General features: G+C 49.8%; 6 protein-coding genes across 6 annotated transcripts; 2 read left to right on the top strand and 4 right to left on the bottom strand.

Moving 5' to 3' along the window:
* Positions 1–76: 76 nt before the first annotated feature.
* BO79DRAFT_208339 (alpha/beta fold hydrolase) lies at positions 77–1,030 on the bottom strand. Its single transcript, XM_025682376.1, has one exon. The coding sequence runs from the start codon at positions 981–983 to the stop codon at positions 96–98; it is 888 nt and encodes a 295-aa protein (XP_025541420.1). The 5' UTR covers positions 984–1,030; the 3' UTR covers positions 77–95.
* Positions 1,031–1,227: 197 nt separating this feature from the next.
* BO79DRAFT_262339 (P-loop containing nucleoside triphosphate hydrolase protein) lies at positions 1,228–6,693 on the bottom strand (the record flags this gene model as incomplete). The annotated part of the gene is made up of 15 exons (XM_025686585.1): positions 1,228–1,692; positions 1,770–2,147; positions 2,202–2,285; positions 2,333–2,951; positions 3,004–3,068; positions 3,118–3,168; positions 3,385–3,457; positions 3,504–3,839; positions 3,897–4,059; positions 4,119–4,852; positions 4,902–5,135; positions 5,191–5,470; positions 5,522–5,757; positions 5,805–6,327; positions 6,391–6,693. Coding segments are annotated over 15 exons (4,347 nt in total), but the record flags the coding sequence as incomplete, so codon positions are not given.
* Positions 6,694–7,517: 824 nt separating this feature from the next.
* BO79DRAFT_262336 (nonribosomal peptide synthase) lies at positions 7,518–16,038 on the top strand (the record flags this gene model as incomplete). The annotated part of the gene is made up of 4 exons (XM_025686584.1): positions 7,518–7,785; positions 7,838–8,034; positions 8,088–12,602; positions 12,649–16,038. 4 exons carry the CDS (start codon positions 7,518–7,520, stop codon positions 16,036–16,038), a joined length of 8,370 nt encoding a protein of 2,789 aa, XP_025541418.1.
* Positions 16,039–17,541: 1,503 nt separating this feature from the next.
* BO79DRAFT_143730 (RTA1 domain-containing protein) lies at positions 17,542–18,618 on the top strand (the record flags this gene model as incomplete). The annotated part of the gene is made up of 3 exons (XM_025678343.1): positions 17,542–17,831; positions 17,883–18,236; positions 18,345–18,618. 3 exons carry the CDS (start codon positions 17,542–17,544, stop codon positions 18,616–18,618), a joined length of 918 nt encoding a protein of 305 aa, XP_025541417.1.
* Positions 18,619–18,905: 287 nt separating this feature from the next.
* BO79DRAFT_5873 (uncharacterized protein) lies at positions 18,906–20,118 on the bottom strand. Its single transcript, XM_025689458.1, has one exon. It carries the CDS (start codon positions 19,906–19,908, stop codon positions 19,048–19,050), a length of 861 nt encoding a protein of 286 aa, XP_025541416.1. The 5' UTR covers positions 19,909–20,118; the 3' UTR covers positions 18,906–19,047.
* Positions 20,119–20,741, bottom strand: tfb5 (TFIIH complex subunit TFB5). The gene is made up of 3 exons (XM_025689457.1): positions 20,637–20,741; positions 20,428–20,579; positions 20,119–20,376 (listed from the first exon to the last, which is right to left on the bottom strand). The coding sequence occupies exons 1-3, from the start codon at positions 20,653–20,655 to the stop codon at positions 20,329–20,331; spliced, it is 219 nt and encodes a 72-aa protein (XP_025541415.1). The 5' UTR covers positions 20,656–20,741; the 3' UTR covers positions 20,119–20,328.
* Positions 20,742–20,976: the final 235 nt, after the last annotated feature.

The following is a 20,976-nucleotide window of genomic DNA, read 5'->3' as shown; positions in this document are numbered from 1 at the left end:
TCGAAGTCCAATAAATAGTATACATTTCCACATCATTGGTTGATGATTATAATATAGACCCATTCTGCCCTGAAAATGAAAAATGGATACAAACACTATGCGGCAACCGAGCGAATAGCCCTAGCGATACCATCCGGATTTTCCAACGGAATCAAATGCTTCACGTTTTTGAAAACCTCAAACTGCACCTCAAAGCCCCTTTGAGCCAGCGCCCCAACGACCTCCTTCTCAATTCGATCCTTATTCTCAACAATATCCTCCGCTCCAGCCAGTACACTAACCCTACCATTCCACCCTGCCATCCGAGTAGAGACCTCATCCAAAGCAGATGTAATATCCTCCTGCATGCCATGTAAAATCCACCCGTCCCGAGCAAGAGTACTTCCCGCCAGACTATCCCTAATGACCATGTTCATATCGTCACTCGAAATATTCTGCACACTAGACAGAACATTTTCGACCGTCCACCGAACGGAGGCTTCGTTATCATATGCTTTGCGTTGTTGCTCGCTCATCTCAGCGGGCAGGATCAGTGGTGTTGGGGGTGCCGGGGCGACGAGTACGAGGCCCTTAATGAGAGATAAAAGGCTGTCAGAAAGCTTCGAAAGAGTAGCTAGGGTGACCTTCGCTCCCATGGAGTGACCGATCAGGATCACGCCGTTGTCGACGAAGGAGGTGGTGCTCTGGAGGTGGGATAGCACCGAGGCAACGTCCAATGCCATGGAAGTAATGGAGTAGTCTTTTGAGCTGTCTGCGGGTCCTGTGGATTGCCCCCAACCGCGAAGGTCAATAGCGACTGTGTTGTATGCGTTGCTGAGGGTGTGTGGGGATGTAAGTGAAGTTTGCTCGTGCCATGTTGAACTGGAACCGCCCCAGTAGTGGAGGAAGAGAAGAAGTGGCGTAGATGATGAGGAAGACTGAGCTTTAGTGATGGTGAAATGGATGTTGGTATCCGGGCCGGTGCTGAGATGGTGAGATCCCATGATATTCGATGCTTCGATGCTTCGAAATACGGCTATATTGATTTGATGAGGTAGGAAGTGGAAACGAAGAAGCAAATATACTCCAAATCTGGAGAGAAATCCTCCTTTATGCTCCACCGTCGGGCGACGTGGCATGATAAGCCGGAATGGTTAATCCGGAAGTATTTGGAATTATGAAGGAATTAATTCCGTTTAGTGAGTCACTGCTCCATAAGCAGAGTAGGATTGCTAAAAGCGTCTAGGAGACAAAGGAATGCAACAGAAGGAGTTGAATACACAATTATCGGTATAATGCCGTTGCTGTAAGCCACTCAGCGGCAATACGTGGACCGAACCAAACATCACTGATCACATCCAGCCACAATGTATTAACACAACGCCTGAAATATAACGCCCTGTAAGCCTCAACCAGCAAAAAGTAGCACTTAGACATACTTCTGGCTATATCTTGAGCCATGATTTCTCGGGGTCCATGTCTGTGGTGGTGGTGGAAGTAGTGGTGCTTCTCCCGTAGAGTTGGCTGAACAGGCCATTCTCGGCCAGCAAGTCTTTTGGAGCGCCACACTCGACAACGCGTCCACTCTCAATGACAACTACTTTGTGGAAATCAAGAATCGTATGGAGTCGATGAACAACTGCAATAACTGTGCAGTCTGCGAATGCTGTCCGGATGAGACGCTGCATGAGAGCGTCAGTTTCGGGGTCGACACTGTTCGATTAAAACTTAGCGATCTTCGACCTAACCCGTAGCCAGTCACTTGCTTTGAGATACGAAAGTAAACATACCTACTAGTCGCTTCATCCAGTACCACAACTTTGCTCTTCCTCAACATAGCAGCAGCTAAGCGCAAAAGCTGCTTCTGCCCCTGCGAGAAGCTGTCTTCCTGCACCTGGCCGTCTAAGCCACCAAGTTGCGTTGATATAATGTCCCATAGCTTGACCTCTTTCAATACTTGGATAATTTTCTCGTCAGATTCTTTCCCAAGTGGATCTATGTTTTGTCGTATAGTGCCGGGAAGAATGGTCACTGCCTGGGAAATACATGAGAGAGACGATCGGATGTCCTGGCAAGAGATAGAGCCAAGGTCTAATCCGTCGATAGTAATTTGACCATTGTCGGGTTCGAGAAGGCGGAAGAGGAGTTGGACTAATGAACTCTTGCCACTTGATGACCTTAGTATCTCATAAGAGCCTGCAAGAGGGACAAAGCTAACATACCTGCCACTAGGACCGCAAACAGCGACCATCTCACCAGCTGAGATTGACAATGTCACGTCATTGAGAATCGGTTCGCTATCGGGTCTGTGTACCGGTTAGTACTTAGAGGTAACAATGTGAGTGGAAAGTACCTATAAGACGCAGTAACATTGAAGAACTTAATGTCACCCCTCTCCGGCCAGCGAGTCGGAACTTCAATATGTCCTTCCGGCCTATCCTCAGGTTGAACATCATCCTGAAACTGTCTGACACGCGACACTGCTCCGATAGATGTTTCTAGGACAGTCCAATTTGAAATAAGTTGTTTCAGACTTTCGCTCACGTTAATGATATTCAGCAGTCCCAGTCCCGCAGAACCAGCTCCAATAGAACCAGGAGCGCCGACTGCAATTCCAACAATCAGTGTTGCCATTCCTGCCACAACCATGTCAAGGACGAGGGTGAGCCATCTCTGGATAACGAAGAGCAGGTAATACGGCCGTTGCGATGCATCTGTTAACCCGCAGATATTGTTGAGAAAATTAGTCTGCCATCCGAAAGCGCGAATGGTTACCAGTCCGTTCACGGTCTCCATGAAGTTGGAATAGAGGGGAGATTTGGCTTCTAGTTCCATGAACCGTAGCTGGCGTGAAGTTCGGAGATAAAACTTTTGTAGAAAGTAGAAGACTGTAAGGCATAGTGGGATGATGGCTGCAAGGTATTTTCCAGTGATGAAAACTATTAGCAGCTGTGCTATTGCAGACATGAGGGCTGGCTAAATGTTAGTGGCGTTCTGTATGGGAGGGCGACATTCTGGACATACCAACGCTTGTCTCAACGAGAGCAAGTGGTAGCTCCATATCAACTAGTTGCATGTCTTGACTGAACCTAATGCGCCTGTAAGCTTCATGTCAAAGTACAGCGATGGCTATCTTACTTGTTCGTAGTCACGCCAGAATCCGTCGTATTAAAGAAAGCTATCGGAGCGCTGCAGAAGTTAGTAGGGCTATGAGGGGAGAGCAGTGAACGTACTTCAAAACAGTGCGAAGCAGAATCTTATGCAATCTTCTTGACGCCCGGGGGATCATATTGCTCATCATATGCGTACTTCGTGTCAGTTTTAGCCTTGTTCATGGTGAAGATAAATACTTATCAGCATCCCAGAAACAATGACAGTTCCGCCATAACTGCTAGAAACGCATACACGCCCAAATACATGCCAAGGTCCTTATATGGGTGCTTTTCGTTTGCAGCAGCCCACCACTGGACCCATACACCTGCGAATGTGAGCTTAAATCAGATAAAGCGGATTACAGTACCTACTCGGAAATGCCAAACTGAATGTGAAGATTGCGACCGCGATAAAGAATACCACAGAGTTGAGTTTTCCAACCATTTCAAGATAGTACTTATAGATCGTCACATCGCCTGTCCGACGGCTAGCATCAGATGTTTCAAGCTGCGCGGCAAGTTCGTGCGGTACATCGGGATTGGACTGTCTCACAATCCAGCTCAGTCTTGCATCGCTCATTATGGGCTCTGGGAGGAAGTCTCCTCCGCTAGGGCCGGGGAGGCTGGAAACAATTGAATCCTCCTTTTCTGAGAAACGGACTTTGCTATCGAGCGTGATGGTGTAGTCTGCGGAGGAGGTAAGGCGAGCTTTGAGATCAAGGTTAGTTTCTAATACTCTCCAGGATGTCTAAATAGATAACTTACTGGAATGGGTTGCAAGGATGGTGGTCAGGTTGTGTTTCCGACAAAAGCCACCTTGACCGAACAGCCGAGCTATCACTAGCTTCTCTGTGTCCGCATCGAACCCACTAAATATATCATCGAGGAGCAACAAGGGCTGTCGTGAATAAAGCGCCCTAGCAAGTGCCTGTCAAGGTAGTTATTAGTGTCTCGTAATTTAGAGCTCCAGCTACTTAAGTAACCTACAACACGATGCTTCTGGCCGCCGCTCAATGACAGTCCTTTACTTCCCACAACCGTCTGAACACCTAACGGCATCGACCTCAGGTCTTGTCTCAAGCCAGAAGCCTGCGTAACCTCCCGAAACCATCGCGGCTCATAAGTCGCAGGGCCAAGGATATTACTGAGAATAGTTCCGTTCTGCAGCCACGGATCTTGACTACAAAATGCGGCAGACGAGTAGCGACACCTCATGTACCCTTTGGTCACGGCTGTCTCGCCCCTCAGGCCTGCTAACAAAGTCGACTTCCCACAGCCAGTTGGGCCTGTAATGATCGTAAGCGTAGACGGTCGGATTTTGAAAGTCATTCGTTTCACGACCGGCTCACGAGTAGATACCCATCCCACACTCCAGTTCAACGCCTCGACTGCATTCTCCATTTCTGTATTCTTCATTTCCATGTCTCGGAGGTTGTCCATTTCTGGGAAGAGGGTCTGTTCGGAGGTAAAGGAGCTGAGGAAGCCGACTTCTTTGGTGTTCTCGATCATTAGGAACACGCGCACGCGCTCGATAGATCCGACGGCCGAGATGAGGTTTGGAACAGATTGAAGTAACATTGACATTGGGTTCTGAAGGACCGAAAACAGAGACAGAGTTGTAAATGCCCTTGCGGTGGTCAGCTCCGGGCCATTGTCAGATCGCGATAAGGCGATGAATATACCGAAGCCGACGACGGGCGATATGACCGAAGTTCCGAATGCTGGTGAATGTCAGTAAGTTTTCAAGTAGCCATGAAATAATGTACTAACACAAGCTGACAGCGTATATGAGAAAGGACCGGAAGCGATTAGCGTATCCTATCTCCTGAACTCGCAAATTTTGTACAAAATCCATGAACCAAGGGGTCAGTCCTTCCAACTTCAAGCTCTTCATGGAGTTGATCATGTATGTCGTGACGTCGATTCTCTTTTGTATGCCCTCAACCCAAGTCGCCTGACGCCGCCCGACAGCCGGTGCCATGGTTGCAGCAGTAGCTCCACACACTAGCAGAATGTTAATATCCAGTCCTAGCTTGTCTGCTCCGGTGGAAAGACTTACCGACTGCAATAAGGATAGGACTAAGTCCTCCATAGTTTAGCTCGCGATACAGCAGCCACAGTGCCAAACCAATTTCGACAATATTACCCCAAGCTTCATGCATGTAGCGCATACCAAAGGCTATCTTTTCAATGTCAGCGCTCATCAACGTTACTGGGGCATATTCTTCGGCGGATCTCGGATCCATGGAGAGTGTCTTCTCATAGATTAGCGGCACAAGGCAACCCCTCATGAGGACGATAGTACGGTAGGTGATATGCTGGTAACAGGCTTCGGAAATCTGAACCAGTATTAGCATTTCGCAAAGCATCAAACATTTGACCAAACTCACCCCTAAACCCACGTATACAATGATATATGCACCAAGCAGCCCATATCCATCCTTGCGATTGTGTTTCTCCGACACAGTTTGGAGGTATTTGACGACCGCATCGATAAGAAACGGCTGGGTGAAGGTAAAAGCCGTGAAGCACAGTCGAGGAATAACGGCAGTGAGAAGAACCAGCTTGTGCTCCCACGCCATAATCCAGAGAAGTCCATTTCTCTTGCCTTTCCTTGTCGGGCTTGCTACTCATACTTAGCTAAATTCACAAAAGAGAGGGGGACAAGCCTACCATTCTCCCAAACCTTGGAGAAGCTCTTCGAACAAACTTCAGATTGCAGGGACCGGTTGAGTGTGAAGAGATCGTCTGCCTGTAGATCTTTTTTGGAGCCCAGAAACAGTAACGGATTAACCCACCAAAACATGCGCCGGTTGATCCACCCGACCTTCTCTTCAGGACTGTATGACTGTTCCAATGTACCAAGCGCCCGAGGCCAGGCCTCCTGCACTAGCAAGACCAACTTCCATATAACCGAAATAGTCAATAACTTGAATATATGACCATGATACCCCACACCCCATGACGTGCGTAGTCGAACGGCATCGAAGGCAATGGTGAAAAAGAGGTAGATCTCGTTGAGAAGGGCCGGTTTCACAGAGCGCGTGTGTTCAAAATGCGATGCGACACCGAGCATAATAGCATCGACCAGACTGAGCGCCGCAGCTGGGATAGTCGTGCGTGTCACGGGTTCATTACTTGATGTCCATGATACTAGAATAGCCGTTTGGACGGCGGCGAACCACCCATAGCTGATCTGCGACAAAGTTAACGATGTGACGAAGACTTGGGCGCAAGAGCACAAGATTATGCGACCTACGAGTTTGGCCGTATAAGCGCCATCTTTACTTCCATCTCTCGGTGCCTTTCTGTATAGGTAGACCACTCTAGGGAAAAGACAAAGAAGTAAAAGTCCGATCGGGCCGATCGTCATTACAGACTCCTCGAATAGCAGAGTAAAGTCGTAGCCGCCATAACACTCCCGACCCTGAGGCCCGAAAGCACCTTGAGAGGCGATGGTACAGTTCATTGCGACTTCACCTATCTCGAAGAGTAATGGGAGGAGGTACAGACTTGTGCCATCTGGAGTGAAGCGATATAGTTTGCACTTCAGACCTTGGACTGCCAGGACTCACTCCTATGGTGTTCGTTGTGTCGCACTGCCTAAGCTCATAGCACTGTTTGGGGTTCTCCAATACTGTTCGAAATCCTCAGATGGATTACCAGCAGAGAGCTGCTGCCTGCCTACCCCCGGCATTGTTAGGGTAATGCACCAGCTTGAGCACCTGTATGTCCAAGAGGGGCATAATCATAGGCGCAGGCGACCGCGGAGACGCTGTTCAGGCGTGGGTGGTGCTCATTGGCGGGTGCGTAAATATAACCACGCCATTGGAGCAGGTCGGATCCTGCAGCGACGCTTGGACTTTCATGTTTTGGACCCCACACGATCTTCGCTGGCGCGATGAGCGAAGCCTTGGACCATGCAGGAATGATCCTTGCTATCCATGTGGCCGGTGGGTCCCTTGACAATTCTCCCCGAGCACGGTATCATGACGGCCATAATTACCGTGACACCGTTACATACGAAATACGTGACGGTTTGGTATCAGAGCAGGTATCAATACTAGGTTCGATACACATCTGAGGCAATTACGCGATGGCTGCATGCCACAATCGTATCAGCTTCACTTGCTCGATCGATTCGTTCAGTCCCTGTTGCTCGAAGCCTCCGACACGAAGCTGACAGGAGAATGTAGTGTTGGTTCTCAGGCTCAATCCAACCTTTCAAAGGCCGGACATCTTTGTACAAGCCTTGTCGATAGAGACATATCCTGGGAGAGGCTTTCTTTCTTGTTCCTAAAGTTCCTTTTAATCAAATCAACATGGCCTGCCGTCTGTCTCTTCCTTCTGCGAACTTTACCTTTCTCTCATTGACAAGCTGCGCAAATGGCTCCAATTGCTTTATCCATCCCTGAGCCACCTCGTCTTAACATCGAGCCTAAGTCTCTCAAAAGCATCAAGCATGACTCTATCTCAGTCTCGGAGCAGCCTGCTTCTATAGATGACTTTTTGCCTCTTGAAGGGAAGACTGGAATCACAGCTGGGGTACCCGAAATCCTCTGCACAGCTTTTGGCCTTGCCCTTCGTTGCTATGGTATGGAAGGTGTGAATTATGAATACCATAATGAGACAACAACTGGATCTGGCTTCACGAGTGAGTATAGTATGCCCAGCTCCGAAAGTACTGGGATTAATAGTAACCACAGATATATCATTTGATTTCGACGAGTTCCTCAAGGTCGAAGACCTTCTTGAAGCAGTGAGGACAACTTTGCAACATCCTCGTTCCGTGATGGAAGCACAAGACGCCAAACCCGACGCTCAACCATATCAAACCTTTCGCAGCGCTGTAATCCTTCGCGAGGAACGTGTAGATGGCGAAACTATCTCGCCGTTGCCAAAGGTAAGGCGCACTTGTTTATCAACAACCAAAAGATAGAGACTTACCTTCCATAGCTTGATCTCGAGCTCCATGCCATTAATACTAAGAATGGCATTGACATTCGTATGCTCTATACCCCGTCCACGGTATCAGAGAACCTCGCAGTGCATTTGGCCGACACTCTCCGTCAGACATTCGAATTGGTCAACAACAACCCAGACACTGACCTTGCAAGTGCAACCTACTTGGGCCCGCTAAGCCACAAGGAGATCCTCGACTGGAATTCTAGCTCGCCTACTCCAGTGATTGAGTGTGCTCATGAATTAGTTCGACAGAGAGCTTTCCTGCAGCCACAGGCTCCTGCTATTGACTCTTGGGATGCTCAGATGACGTATGCTGAGCTTGATTCCCTATCCGACCGTCTAGCTACCGTGCTCGTTGAATTAGGAGTCAAGGCTGAGGTGATTGTGCCATTATGTTTTGAGAAGACGGCATGGTATGTCGTAGCAATGCTTGCAGTACTAAAAGCCGGTGGTGCCTTTGTTCCTCTCGACCCGACGCACCCTTCATCACGCCTACGAGAGATTGTCAGCCAAGTCGATGCACCAATTGTTTTGACAACAGCCAAATATCACGATCTCCTTGGAGACTTCTCTGTTAAGACAATAATAGTCAGTGAACAAACAGTCCTGACGAGTGGTGACAGGTGCCTTGCTCCAGTCGCTGTCACACCTGAGAATCTTGCATATGTGATCTTTACCTCTGGTAGCACCGGAAAGCCCAAAGGCACGATGATTGAGCACCAGTCCTTCTGCAGTGGGTCTCTGCGGCAGGGTGAAGCGGCCAACATGGGACCTCATTCTCGGATCTTTCAGTTCGCCTCATACAGCTTCGATGTGAGCATTTTGGAGATCCTCACGGGGCTTATTTTTGGCGCTTGTATCTGCATCCCGAATGAGCAACTTGGACGCGCAGACTTTGTCCATTCCATGAACGACTTCCGTGTCAACTGGGCTTTCTTGACGCCGTCGGTCCTGAAGGTATTGACTCCTGATCAACTGCCGCTCTTGAGGACTCTAGTACTAGGAGGCGAAGCTATGTCAGAGTCAGATATGATGACATGGGCGGGAAAGCTCCAGCTGATGAACGGTTATGGGCCCAGTGAATGCTCCGTCGCAGCTACTGCCAACACTCAGCTCCACCCCCGGTCCAGCCCACGGAATATCGGTAGAGCGATCGGTGGTGTATGTTGGATAGTTGATCCGCAAAATCACAACGTACTCCTCCCTGTTGGCGCCACAGGTGAGCTAATCATCCAAGGTCCCATTGTCTCGCGTGGGTATCTCAAAGACCCCGTGAAAACCTCAGCAGCTTTCTTCCAAAGTCCTGCTTGGATGACCCCCGGTACTTCACAAATCTGGAATCGCTTCTACAAAACGGGTGACCTGGTACGCTACGATGCAGATGGTATGATCCACTTCATCGGACGTAAGGATCACCAGGTCAAGCTCCATGGGCAGCGCATGGAGTTGGGGGAGGTAGAGCACCATCTCTGGACAGATACACTCATCCGTAACGGCATGGCACTCGTGCCATACACTGGTCTTTGCAAATCCCGCTTAGTTGGTGTTGTGTCTCTTCATAAGCAATATACGACCGCCTCGGTGCAGACACACACGAGTATCCGCTTGGTGGACCATGCCGAGGCCGCAGAAGAAACACAGGCAATTGCAAAGAGGCTGTCACATCTGCTTCCCTCCTATATGGTCCCGACCGTTTGGATTGCCCTGGAGAATCTTCCGCTCATGTCATCGGGCAAGATGGACCGGAAGAAGGTTGCGGAATTCGTTACTGATATCAGCACCGAGGCCTTCCAGCACATCATGGGTAACTCCGACAAACCTGATAACAAGGAGTCTATGAGCAATACAGAGAATTTAGTACAGAAGGTCTGGTCGAAAATCTTGAATATATCGGAGGAGCAAATTGGCAAACACAGCAACTTCCTGTCTGTGGGTGGTGACTCTATCAAAGCGATGGCTGTCATGTCTGAGTTCCGCAAACTTGGAGTGACGGTTCTAGTAGCTGACCTATTGCGGTGCAACGTCACTGAAATTGCTTCTAAGATAGAAGAGTCTGGCTCGGCGAATGTGCTCCTGGGCAGCAAGGCGGATCACCTTCCGACATCGCACCTACAGCGCACATTCCTCGAAGCGTCACGTTCTGGCAACAGTGCCATCCACCACGCTATACTGCTGAAGCTCAATCACAAAGTCAGTATTCAGCAGCTCGACAATGCCTTGGAAAGCATCACTTCTTCCTATCCCGCGCTCACTCTCGGGTTCGAGGAGCAAAATGGGGAATGGTTTCAAGCATTCAAAGACCACGACGAGCTTGAAACTCCAGTTTACCACCTGAACCTGAACCATGTTTCTAGCTTGGAGGAAGCGAAAGAGATTGTGCAACGTCGTCAGACGTGCCTTGGTATAAATGGTAACCCAAATTTCATGATTGATTTGTTCTCTCTTCGCGGCATACAGCACATCTCTCTTGTCATTCATGCAGCCACCCTTGATTCTCAGTCTCTGAGTACTGTTATTGGTCACCTCGATTACTTGCTTCAATCAGATGAGGACAAAACGAAACATGTCTGGGAAAGTAAGCTTTGGTCCAGAGACGAGTTCTCTCATGCTTGGCTTGACCACCTGAGGAGCGAACGTGGCACGAAGGCTATTGCCGGCTCTTTGCAAACCTTTACCACTGCCACTGTCAGTGGAGATCGGGAATATGTTACAGAAACGCTAGAACTCGACTGCGAGATTACAGGGCTTCTCACTGGACCCTGCAACGCGAAGTTCGGCACCAACACACCGGAACTACTTCTGGCGGCATTGATCCCCTCATATTACCAAATCTTCAAGAAGCAGGGCCAACCCACCCAGGCTATTGTCGAGAGCTCTGCCCGGGAGTCTACTCTCAGCAAGGGCTTGAGAGGCCTTGTTGGCCAATTCTCTTCAATGCAACCCGTGCACGTGCCTGTTGAACACTCGGATCAGGTCACTCTTCAGCTAATCCGTGAGACCAAGGACAATATTCGGCGAAGAGATGAAAGTAGCACTCCTGGCTCTTCCAACATCATCTTCACCTACGGCTTGCCTGGCCATATTATAGATGGTACTGTATTGAAGCAGATCACTCCAACTGGACGACACGGTTTGGGCGCCATCGTCGACACAATAATCGAGGTTTCATGTCTCCTTGAGGCTGGACAGTTTAGAATCACGGTCGGGTCCGATCAGGTCAGCGCTCAGAAGCTATCCCCGTTTGTCGGCCAGTACAGACGGAACATTGCGCAAGCAGTCGAGATCCTAGCACCCAACACGGTCAGGGAATTCACTTTGGCGGACATCCCATTACTTGCACTCGATTATCCATCCATTGACAGAATTAATCGTCAGCACCTTCCACAGCTTGGTCTCAGGTCGGATCAGATAGAGGACGTGTATCCCTGCTCTCCATTGCAGCAAGGTATTCTTATGAGCCAAGCCAGGAAGCAGGGCAGTTACAACGTATCCATCGGCTGGGAGGTGACGTCCCGCGAGTCTGACGAGACAATCGACATCGGTAGATTGCTCTCCTCTTGGCAAAAGGTAGTCGATTACCACCCTGCGCTGAGGACTATCTTTACCGACGACTTTGGTGGCAAAGAGCCCTACGCTCAAATTGTTCTGAGACGTCCTCGAGCGGAAGTTTCGGTAACACCATGCTCAGATGTCGATGTTGGATCTGTGTTGAAGGAGACAATCGACCTAGGCACCAACTCCGTGGTCCCTCCCCATCGATTTTCAATCAGTTTCACAGTGGATGGTAGAGTGTTCTGCAGAGTCGACGCTAGCCATACCATCGTCGATGGCGTATCCAAGTCACTGATTCTCAGGGACCTGAAGCGAGCTTACGCGGGAACACTAGATGAACCCAATGGAGGTGCCAAGTACAGTGACTTTGTCCAATATGTTGCTGCAAATGACATGGCTGCCAGCATCACTTTCTGGAAGGACCATCTTGCCGAGGTCGAACCATGCTATTTTCCCAAATTGGCTGAGGCTGAAGGTACACCTGAGCTGAAGTACGCCGAGGTAGCGCTTGAGTCGCCTACCAGCGTTCTGCGCGACTTTTGTGTCTCCCACAGTATCACGATCTCCAACCTTGTGCAGACAGTCTGGGCTCTTGTCTGTCGGGTGTATGTTGGTCGAGACGATATTTGCTTCGGTTATCTGGCATCCGGAAGAGATGCGCCCGTCGAAGACCTAGTTAACATGGTCGGGCCAACGATCAGCGTCCTCATATGTAAGGCATTGCTAGACGACTCCACTATTGTCAAGGATGCCTTGAAGGCTTGCCAAGAAGAGTTCCTAGATTCTCTTGCACATCAGCACTGCTCGCTTGCAGAGATTCAACATGCACTTGGACTCGCAGGAATGCCTTTGTTCAACACTGGCATTTCCTTCCAAACTATGACTGACGTTGACAGCGACGAAATTGTGACTGATATTGACTTCAAGGGACTCGTCGTACGAGAGCCGACAGAGGTATGATTTCACTTGATAACAATTTGCAATAATTAACCTGGTGTAGTACAATATTACAGTTCACGTTATCGATTCGCCGAGCAACCTGGACATCAAACTCGGATACTGGACTGACAGTATCTCGGAATCCCAAGCTCAGTCCATCTCGGGAACATTCTCTGCCATTCTCAAGTCCGTGATTGAGAACCCTGAGGCCCGAGTTGATCAGCTCAGTGTTATCGGCCGGTATGATCTGTCGCAAATTGCATCTTGGAACCAGAATGTGCCAGAAACGGCATCTTCTACAGTTCCATACCTCGTGCTTCAACAGACTATGCGCACACCTCATGCTATTGCTATTGACAATCTGGCTGAAAAGATAACTTATAAGGAGTTTGGACGAATGTGGTTATCTCTGTCTCAATACTTGACGACTCTTGGCATTGGCGCCGGAGATTACGTGCCGCTGACATTCGAAAAGTCAGCATGGGCTATCGTTGCCATGCTTGCTGTTCTGGGTACTGGAGCTGCATTCGTTCCGCTCGATCCTAAAACCCCGGTGGAGCGCCTCCGCGAGGCTTCTATTCAAACTGCAGCCAATGTTGTGCTGGCATCTCCAAAATACGCTTCGAATTGGGACAATCTGGTTCCAACGATTGTCAGTGTTGATCAAGCTCTCCTCGACAAGTTAAAGCACGAAGGAGATGATCTCAACCAAGGTGTCGTGAGAGCCCGCCCCAATGATGACGCCTACGTCATCTTCACTTCTGGCAGCACAGGGAAGCCTAAGGGATGTGTTGTGCAACATGCTGCTTTCTGCTCTGGAGCGCTGGCTCAAGGAAAGCTTGCCTGCCTGGGTCCCTCATCTCGAGTGCTGCAGTTTGCCTCCTACAGCTTCGACGTTAGTCTCCTAGAGATCATGACATCACTCATGTTCGGTGCATGCATATGCGTGCCAGACGAAGATTTGAGCAAGGATATCAAGCACTGCATTAATGTGCTCAATATCAACTGGACTTTCCTTACTCCATCTGTTCTTAAACTCTTACAGCCATCCGATGTGCCCTCACTGAAAACGTTGATACTTGGCGGCGAAGCTCTTTCAAAGGGTGATATTCTCAACTGGGCTGACAGGGTACAGCTGTACAATGGATACGGACCCAGTGAGTGCTCTGTGGCAGCAGCAGCTAACCCAGGGCTGCAACCTACTACCGATCCAGCCAATATTGGACACGCAGTTGGTGGCGTCCTCTGGGTTGTTGATGCCAAGCAGCCTTCAAGGCTACTCCCCATTGGTGCTGTTGGAGAGCTCTTGATCTCAGGACCAATTCTGGCGAGAGGCTACCTGGGAGACCCTGAAAAAACAGCTGCTGCCTTTGTCGAACAAAAGAGCTTTGTTCATGGATCTCGGAAGCTGGAGCGGTATTACCGCACTGGTGATCTTGTGCGATACAATGCAGATGGCACGATTCATTTCATCGGCAGAGCCGATGGGCAGGTCAAGATTCGCGGCCAGCGTGTTGAATTGGGCGAGATCGAGTACAATATCGAGCGCGATGAGACTATCCACCATGCAATGACTTTGCTCCCATCTCAGGGCCCGTTCAAGAAGCAGCTTTTGGCTGTGGTTTCTTTCAAGGGTTTTGATCTTCCTGCCGAGGACGGACGAATGTCTCTCGTGCCAGAGAACAGGCGACCTGAAGTTATGGCGGTCGTGACCAGAATCGCTAACACCATATCTGCAGCCCTTCCGGTTTACATGGTTCCGGCCCTGTGGGTACCAGTGAACGCGATCCCCTTGTTGCCTTCCGGAAAGCTGGACCGGAAGAAGGTTCGGCGCTGGGTCGAGACCCTGGACGATGCCACATATGAGCAGATTGCCAACGTAGGATCCAAAGCCAGCGGCCGCGGCCCAAGTACACCTGCCGAAGTTGAGCTGAGACGTATTTGGGCCTCCGTGCTGAACCGACCTGAAGAAAGCATCAGTATGGAGCGATCCTTCCAGAGCCTTGGTGGTGATTCCATCTCAGCTATGCAGGTTATCGCTCAGTGTCGTGATGCCAGGCTATCGCTCGCAGTCAAAGATCTCATTCAATGTCCTACTATCGCCGAATTAGCACTGAGAGTGCGACCTCTGGATGAAGATGATGAGCCAATGGAAGACGATATCGGTGTTCCATTTAATCTCTCTCCTCAGCAGACTTGGGAGTTCGACCTGAAACAGCACTGCGATCTCAATCGATACAACACTACATTCTTGTTATCGGTCCATTCTGATTCCGACCTAGAGCCGGTGGTGGCTGCAACGGTAGAGCGTCATCCCATGCTCCGTGCTCGGTTCCAGCGCGATGAATCGGGTCGCTGGATGCAATATATCCCTCTGGACCGGTCCAATAGTCATATGTACCAGGAGATGGAAGTGCCTGACTTGAAAGCTATCGAACCATACACTGCGCCCAACCAGTCGGGCTTCGATTTGCAGCGTGGTCCTTTGATGCGTGCCATAGTCTTCAAGCTTCCGAATGGAGACCGGTATGTTGGACTTACTGTACACCACATGATCATCGACACCGTTTCATGGCGCATTCTCCTCCAAGATATGCAACAAGGCTTATCCACTGGGGCAATCACCTCCCACCGTTCAGACTCCTTTGCCTTGTGGTGCCGTAAGCTCAAGGAGCATGCCGATGAGAAATGGACACCCGAATACGCGCTGCCTTTCTCGGTCCCTGCTCCCCTATACGACTATTGGCAAATGGAAGAATCTATGAACCTTTTCGTGACCGAAACTATCCAGGAGTTTTCCCTAGACACCAAGACAACCGCTCGCTTGATGGGAAAATGCAACCATCAGTATCAGACTAAACCGCTCGACATCTTCCTGTCAGCGATCTTCCACGCCTTCAGCGCGACGTTCAGTGACCGTCCGGTACCCGCGGTCTTTATCTACAGCCATGGTCGGGATGAGTTTGGCGGAGATCTTGATGTCTCCAACACTATTGGATGGTTTACCTCCTCCACTCCGGTAGTAATCAAACCCTCTGGTGATATTGTCGACGACTTGCAGGCTGTGCGAGATGTGCGCGCCAGTGTGCCGGGCAACGGGGTTCCTTACTGGGCAACCCGCTGGCTAACCGACGATGGCCATGCCGCTTTTGAGCACCACAGTCCGTTTGAGTTGTCTATGAACTATCTTGGTCAGTATCAACAGCTGGAGCGCGACGATTCTGTGCTTCGCTATGTGGACGTGAACAAGCCAAAGGCGACAGGATCTGGGTCCGGTCTTCTGCGTACCGCGCTGGTTGAGACCCAGGCCATCGTAATCGGAGACTCCCTGCAGATCAAGTTCGTTTATAACACGCGCATGGCACGGCAGAAGCAGCTTCTCGAGTGGCAGGTCAAGGTTAAGGAGTCACTGCTGGAGATTGCCAGTCGTCTCGGGGATGGTATGGAGTGAGTGACGTGCTCGGGTTCCTGTATATAGTCTTTTTCCCCTTTCGACTACTGTTGTTTTGCGAGTACTTGTATCGTGTTGGTCATATTGTGTATTTGGCGTTTGACGGTGGATTTTGACTGGTTTTCTCGGAGATTTGTAGATAGGCAGACTCTAATGGATGTAATCATACGATGAAAATTCTTGATTAGCAGTAGATGAAACTCCACCCATCTTGGTCAAACGAAAATCACTGTAACTGTCTAACATAAGCGATATGGCATTATTGTGCCCGATGCAGTCACGGTGGATAGAGATGAATGAGTTTGCGAATCTCGTTTTTGACTACAGGGGTATTCTCATGATTGTAGAATTTGGCAACATGTGTGTCGCATGCGTTATTGTAGTTTGACTGTCTCCGATTTTACACGAAACGTAGGGCAGATCGGCTTATTGATGTGAGGCAGTGATTTCAATCCTGCAGGTTTATTGATGATGGGTTTGGAAATATACTGAGAAGGTATTTGCAGCGACATGAGCTCCTTGTCTTAGTTGAGTGAAACTGTAGCTGCAGCAGCGATTTTTGGGTTGTACCTGGCCGAAGTCGGAACTCGGAGGTTGTCTGGTCAAACCCAGAACCATCGGTCAATGGTGAATCAAGGTGCTTTGATGTAGCAAATAGACAAGTAGGTTCTAAGCTATCAGTGTGCACTTTAACTTCTGCCTAGCTTAGTGAGAGACTCGGGAGAGCCGGTAGCAAACATTGCGACCACAGTGCCAACCGCGTATATGCCGGTCCACGGAACGGCATCCGGATCATCATGAAATGACAAGGTGATGCAGCAGAATCTGACAGCCTACTACTGCTGATGTGATACGGAAGGCAGAAGCAGAAAAGCGGCGCTCATTGTCCCTAAGTACGGGGGGTCAAGAGCGTGGCGGAGTCAGATTCAACCAGCGAGGGAGTAAGTAGTAAGTATGGCATTCCGAATCAGGCAGTCACGCGTCGCTGCCAGCAGGTGAGGTGCTTTGTCAGCGGTGCCAGATGGCAGTGAATTTTGATTGGTCGGTGCGTAAAAACAGCAGCATCCACCATTTCTTGGGCTTGACGCCGGCATCTCCACTTGCAGTGAGCCGGTTCGCTGCTGCGTAAATATGCTCTTTTTGAGCTTCCGATCGAGGCCCTACCAAGTCCCTACATTTACACCAAACGAGCACAAATGATGCGCCTCGATCTGCGCTGTCCGATTGACGACAGGCAGCCAAATGGCTGCTGTCTCATTTAATAAGCTGTCTTTTTTCCTCCGTCGTGCTTCTTCCCATTGAAATTACTCCTTTATTGGTGGCATACTATTGCTACTATATACTACTGCGAACTACATGGCGCATTAGACGAACACCACCCACGCACATCCAGGAGCAGATACTGTCGCAGCGATACAATAGTGCCAGAACAGCTTGATTCTGGCACTCAATTAGCTTATTTCAATACTAGCCATACCTTCCGACTACGAAGAAGTCACCATCATGACCACCGTCACGGCCCCCGCGCCGTGGATCACCAGCAGTCAACAATGTACTCTGGAAACATGTCCTATGTCCTACGCCCACATCACCTATCTCCCCAACCTAGGTGGCAATGCCTTTTACATCACTCTATTCGCTCTCTTCATCCCCGTCCAACTTTACCTCGGCATCCGACACCGCACCTGGGGCTACCTCTTCGGCGCCATCTGCGGTCTCATCCTCGAAGTACTGGGCTACATAGGGCGCATCTACATGCGACACAACCCATTCATTGACCGGTGGTTCATCATGTACTTACCCCCCAACCACTACCTCCCACAACCAACTAACCTCTCAACCAGGTACCTCGTCTGCCTCACCATCGCCCCCGCCTTCCTCAGCGGCGCCATCTACGTCTCCCTAGCCCGGATCGTCGGCGCCTACACGCCGCAACTCTCCCGGATAAAACAGCGCAACTACTCCCTAATCTTCATCAGCTTCGACATCATCTCGCTCCTCCTTCAAGCCGCCGGCGGTGCCATCACGACCTCAGATTCCGCCTCCGAAGTCCAAGACGGAATCAACATCATGATAGCCGGTCTCAGCTCACAAGTAGCCTCCCTAACCCTCTACATCGTGATCTGTCTCGACTACGCCTTCCGGATCTACCGCCTCAGCGCACGCAACCCATCCCCTCCATCATCAACATCAAACATGTTCCGCATGGCAAACCACAGCAAGCACGAATCCGAAAGCCAGGACCTCGTCTCCCCCTCACGAGACTTGGTCACCCTAAACCCAGACTTCGCTAGCCTTCGGGCAAGTAAACGCTGGAAAGCGTTCCTATTCTGCCAGGGGTTAGCCGTCGTGTGTATATACATCCGGAGCTGTTTCCGGGTCGCGGAGCTGTGCGGAGGGTTTAGTAGCCATTTGGCGAATGATCAGACGACGTTTATGGTGTTGGAGGGGGCGATGATTAGTATTGCGGTGATTGCGATGAGTAGTTGGGGGCATCCTGGGGTGGGGTTTCATGGGAGGTGGGATGCGTTGAATTATCCCATGTTTCAGAGGAAGAAGAAGGGGGTGGTGGATGTTTAGATGGGTTTCTTTTGTGGGTGGGTTTGATGATAAGAGGTGGTAGTGGTCAGGTTTGTGTTCTGTTTCATTTTCCTTTTCTATTTTTGTCTTCTGGGATGGTGCATTCTTCGCTTCTAGTATCATATTTGGTATGGGCTGGCTGGGTGTTGGGTGTTTTGTATACTAGCTTCGACTAGATTTGCATTTATAGGGATAGAATATGCATTGGAGCGTTTGGATAATTTTGGGTCGGTCTTTAGAGTTATCTTCTACGAGCAAATTGCATGCTTGTGTAAGTTCAACTCCAACAAATGGAATCAGTATACTTTGTTATTTGATGGCTGTCTATCTACTCTCTGAAGAATATATCCATTGAAGAAGAATGTCGAAGACAACCCTGAATCCGTAGCTCCATAGCCCGTTTACAACATAGCACGAAATAGTATTATCCTAATCACAAACCCGCTCGAAACGAACGCGTCTCTTCGGCACCACAATTGCCGGAAGCTTCAGCAGAAGAAGACCACCCATAAAGAGGCCTTGCGCGGCATTCCAGTTGATCGGTCTCTTAAAGCGAAAGGAGCGAAAGAACCGGCCGACCTTTCGCTCGGCCAACAGCCAGACCCAGGTCTTTGAGGGATCCGGGTGTTCACCAGAGTAATCGTAGGAGTTTCTCCGCTCATCGAAGTCTGTTTGACTCTGCAGATCATCGTCACTCTCAGGCTCGTCGTTTTTACTTCCTGGCTTCCGCAGAATCCCTTTGGCTGGGCCCTTGCCTTTGTCTTGTCCTCGAAGTTGCGGGATTGTGTAGACACGCGGTTTCTGTCGACTCCCCTCGCCCTGGCGACTTTTCTCTCGCGGAAAAGCTGGTTTCGACATTACTTCGAGATCTGTACCGCTTTGTCCGTCCGAGGACACCTGAGCATCTTCACTGGAAGGAGTATCGTCTCCGATTCCAGTCGTCTCGTCTTGTGGATTTTCGCGGTCCTTTTTTATTGCATCTAATGATATGTGCTGCAGCACAGCGTCCATAACCTTTTCAAGCGTTGCTAGTTCCGACGGGGGAACTCGAGAGTCATTAGGGTATGCGCGCTCCATTGTGCCGCAGACCACCAAAGTCCGCTGATCAATGATATTGAGCTCGATTGAGGTTGGTATAGCACCGGCAAGTTCTCCATCCAGATAGTACACGTCCTTGAAAAACCGTATATCGAATGCAGGCTTGATGCGCTTAGGGGTACCGACTGGTTCCTGGGAGAATTTCCCGGGTTGGCCCCTGCAATCCACGTAGCCAATTCTGGTCTTATCCATGTTGTCATATTAGGGAGGCCTCTGCAACCAAGTGTGAGGGGTAAAGACTGTGCAAGCAAGACCTTTGATAAGAATGTAGGTTGTCGCAAATGTGGTAGGGTGAACTCTTCCAACGACTCAGCAAAGTCTAAGAGCTGCTGAGGTGTTGCCTGACTGTTGCGAATCCCAGAGTAGGCGCTGCGAAATGGCTTAGCAAGGAAGGAGCGCCAGCCCAAAACTTAGGACCAAGCGCAGCCGACCCAGCATCAAGACCATTGAAACACAGAATAATGCATTTTAAGGGGCCCAACCCCTGCAATTGGTGACTGCAAATTCGCGACCACGAAACCCCATAATGTGTATGTCCCACCACAGTCTATTAAACCGCACGATAAGGATTGGGGCATTGGTGCTGGCGATCGCATCGAAAATTTTTGGGAATTACTCCGATTCCGACTCATCAGGCTGCATCACCTTATCATCAAGCTCCTGTATTCTCATCAGCCTCACGCCTCAAACAGCTCATTCCGGTATCCCTACCTTTGTCAACCTCGCCTTCAGATTCTGCAACTGACTCTCCTTGATGACCAAATGACGGTCATCATCCAGGTCTTCGACGATGTAGTCGTGTCTTTCTTCGTCGTATTTGAGGATGATGGCTTTCACCGACGGATCGCACTCGATGAGGACTCCTGTTTACACCTTTGGTTAGCTATTGAGTGAAGTGGGAGTTGCGGCGGTTAGAATACCTCTGACAGCACGAGGCATGGTGGGTGATCGGTAGGGGTGGCTGAGTACGGCGTAATGTGATTGTGGGTGTGAATTGAAGGTCACAAAGGAGCTGCTGAGGTGTGGCTTTGTGAAGAGTGAAGGAATGTAGACCGACAACCGGAAGAATCAAGGCGATCCGGGTGTGCCAAGATTCCGCCAGGCAGAAAGGCGGTAAGGCAGCAAGGCAGCAACACGGCTTGTGCCGCCTAATGAGGCATTGCTCTTGTTTCTGTTACTATAGATAGGACACCGACAATATAGCTACTTGAATATAGATGGGCTTGTAAGTCGCTGTCAAATAGAAGGAAAATAGAGACT

This window comes from Aspergillus costaricaensis (assembly GCF_003184835.1).
Source record: "Aspergillus costaricaensis CBS 115574 unplaced genomic scaffold BO79scaffold_10, whole genome shotgun sequence".
NCBI classification, from domain to species: Eukaryota; Fungi; Ascomycota; class Eurotiomycetes; order Eurotiales; family Aspergillaceae; genus Aspergillus; species Aspergillus costaricensis.
This window is presented reverse-complemented; position numbering and strand designations above follow the sequence as displayed.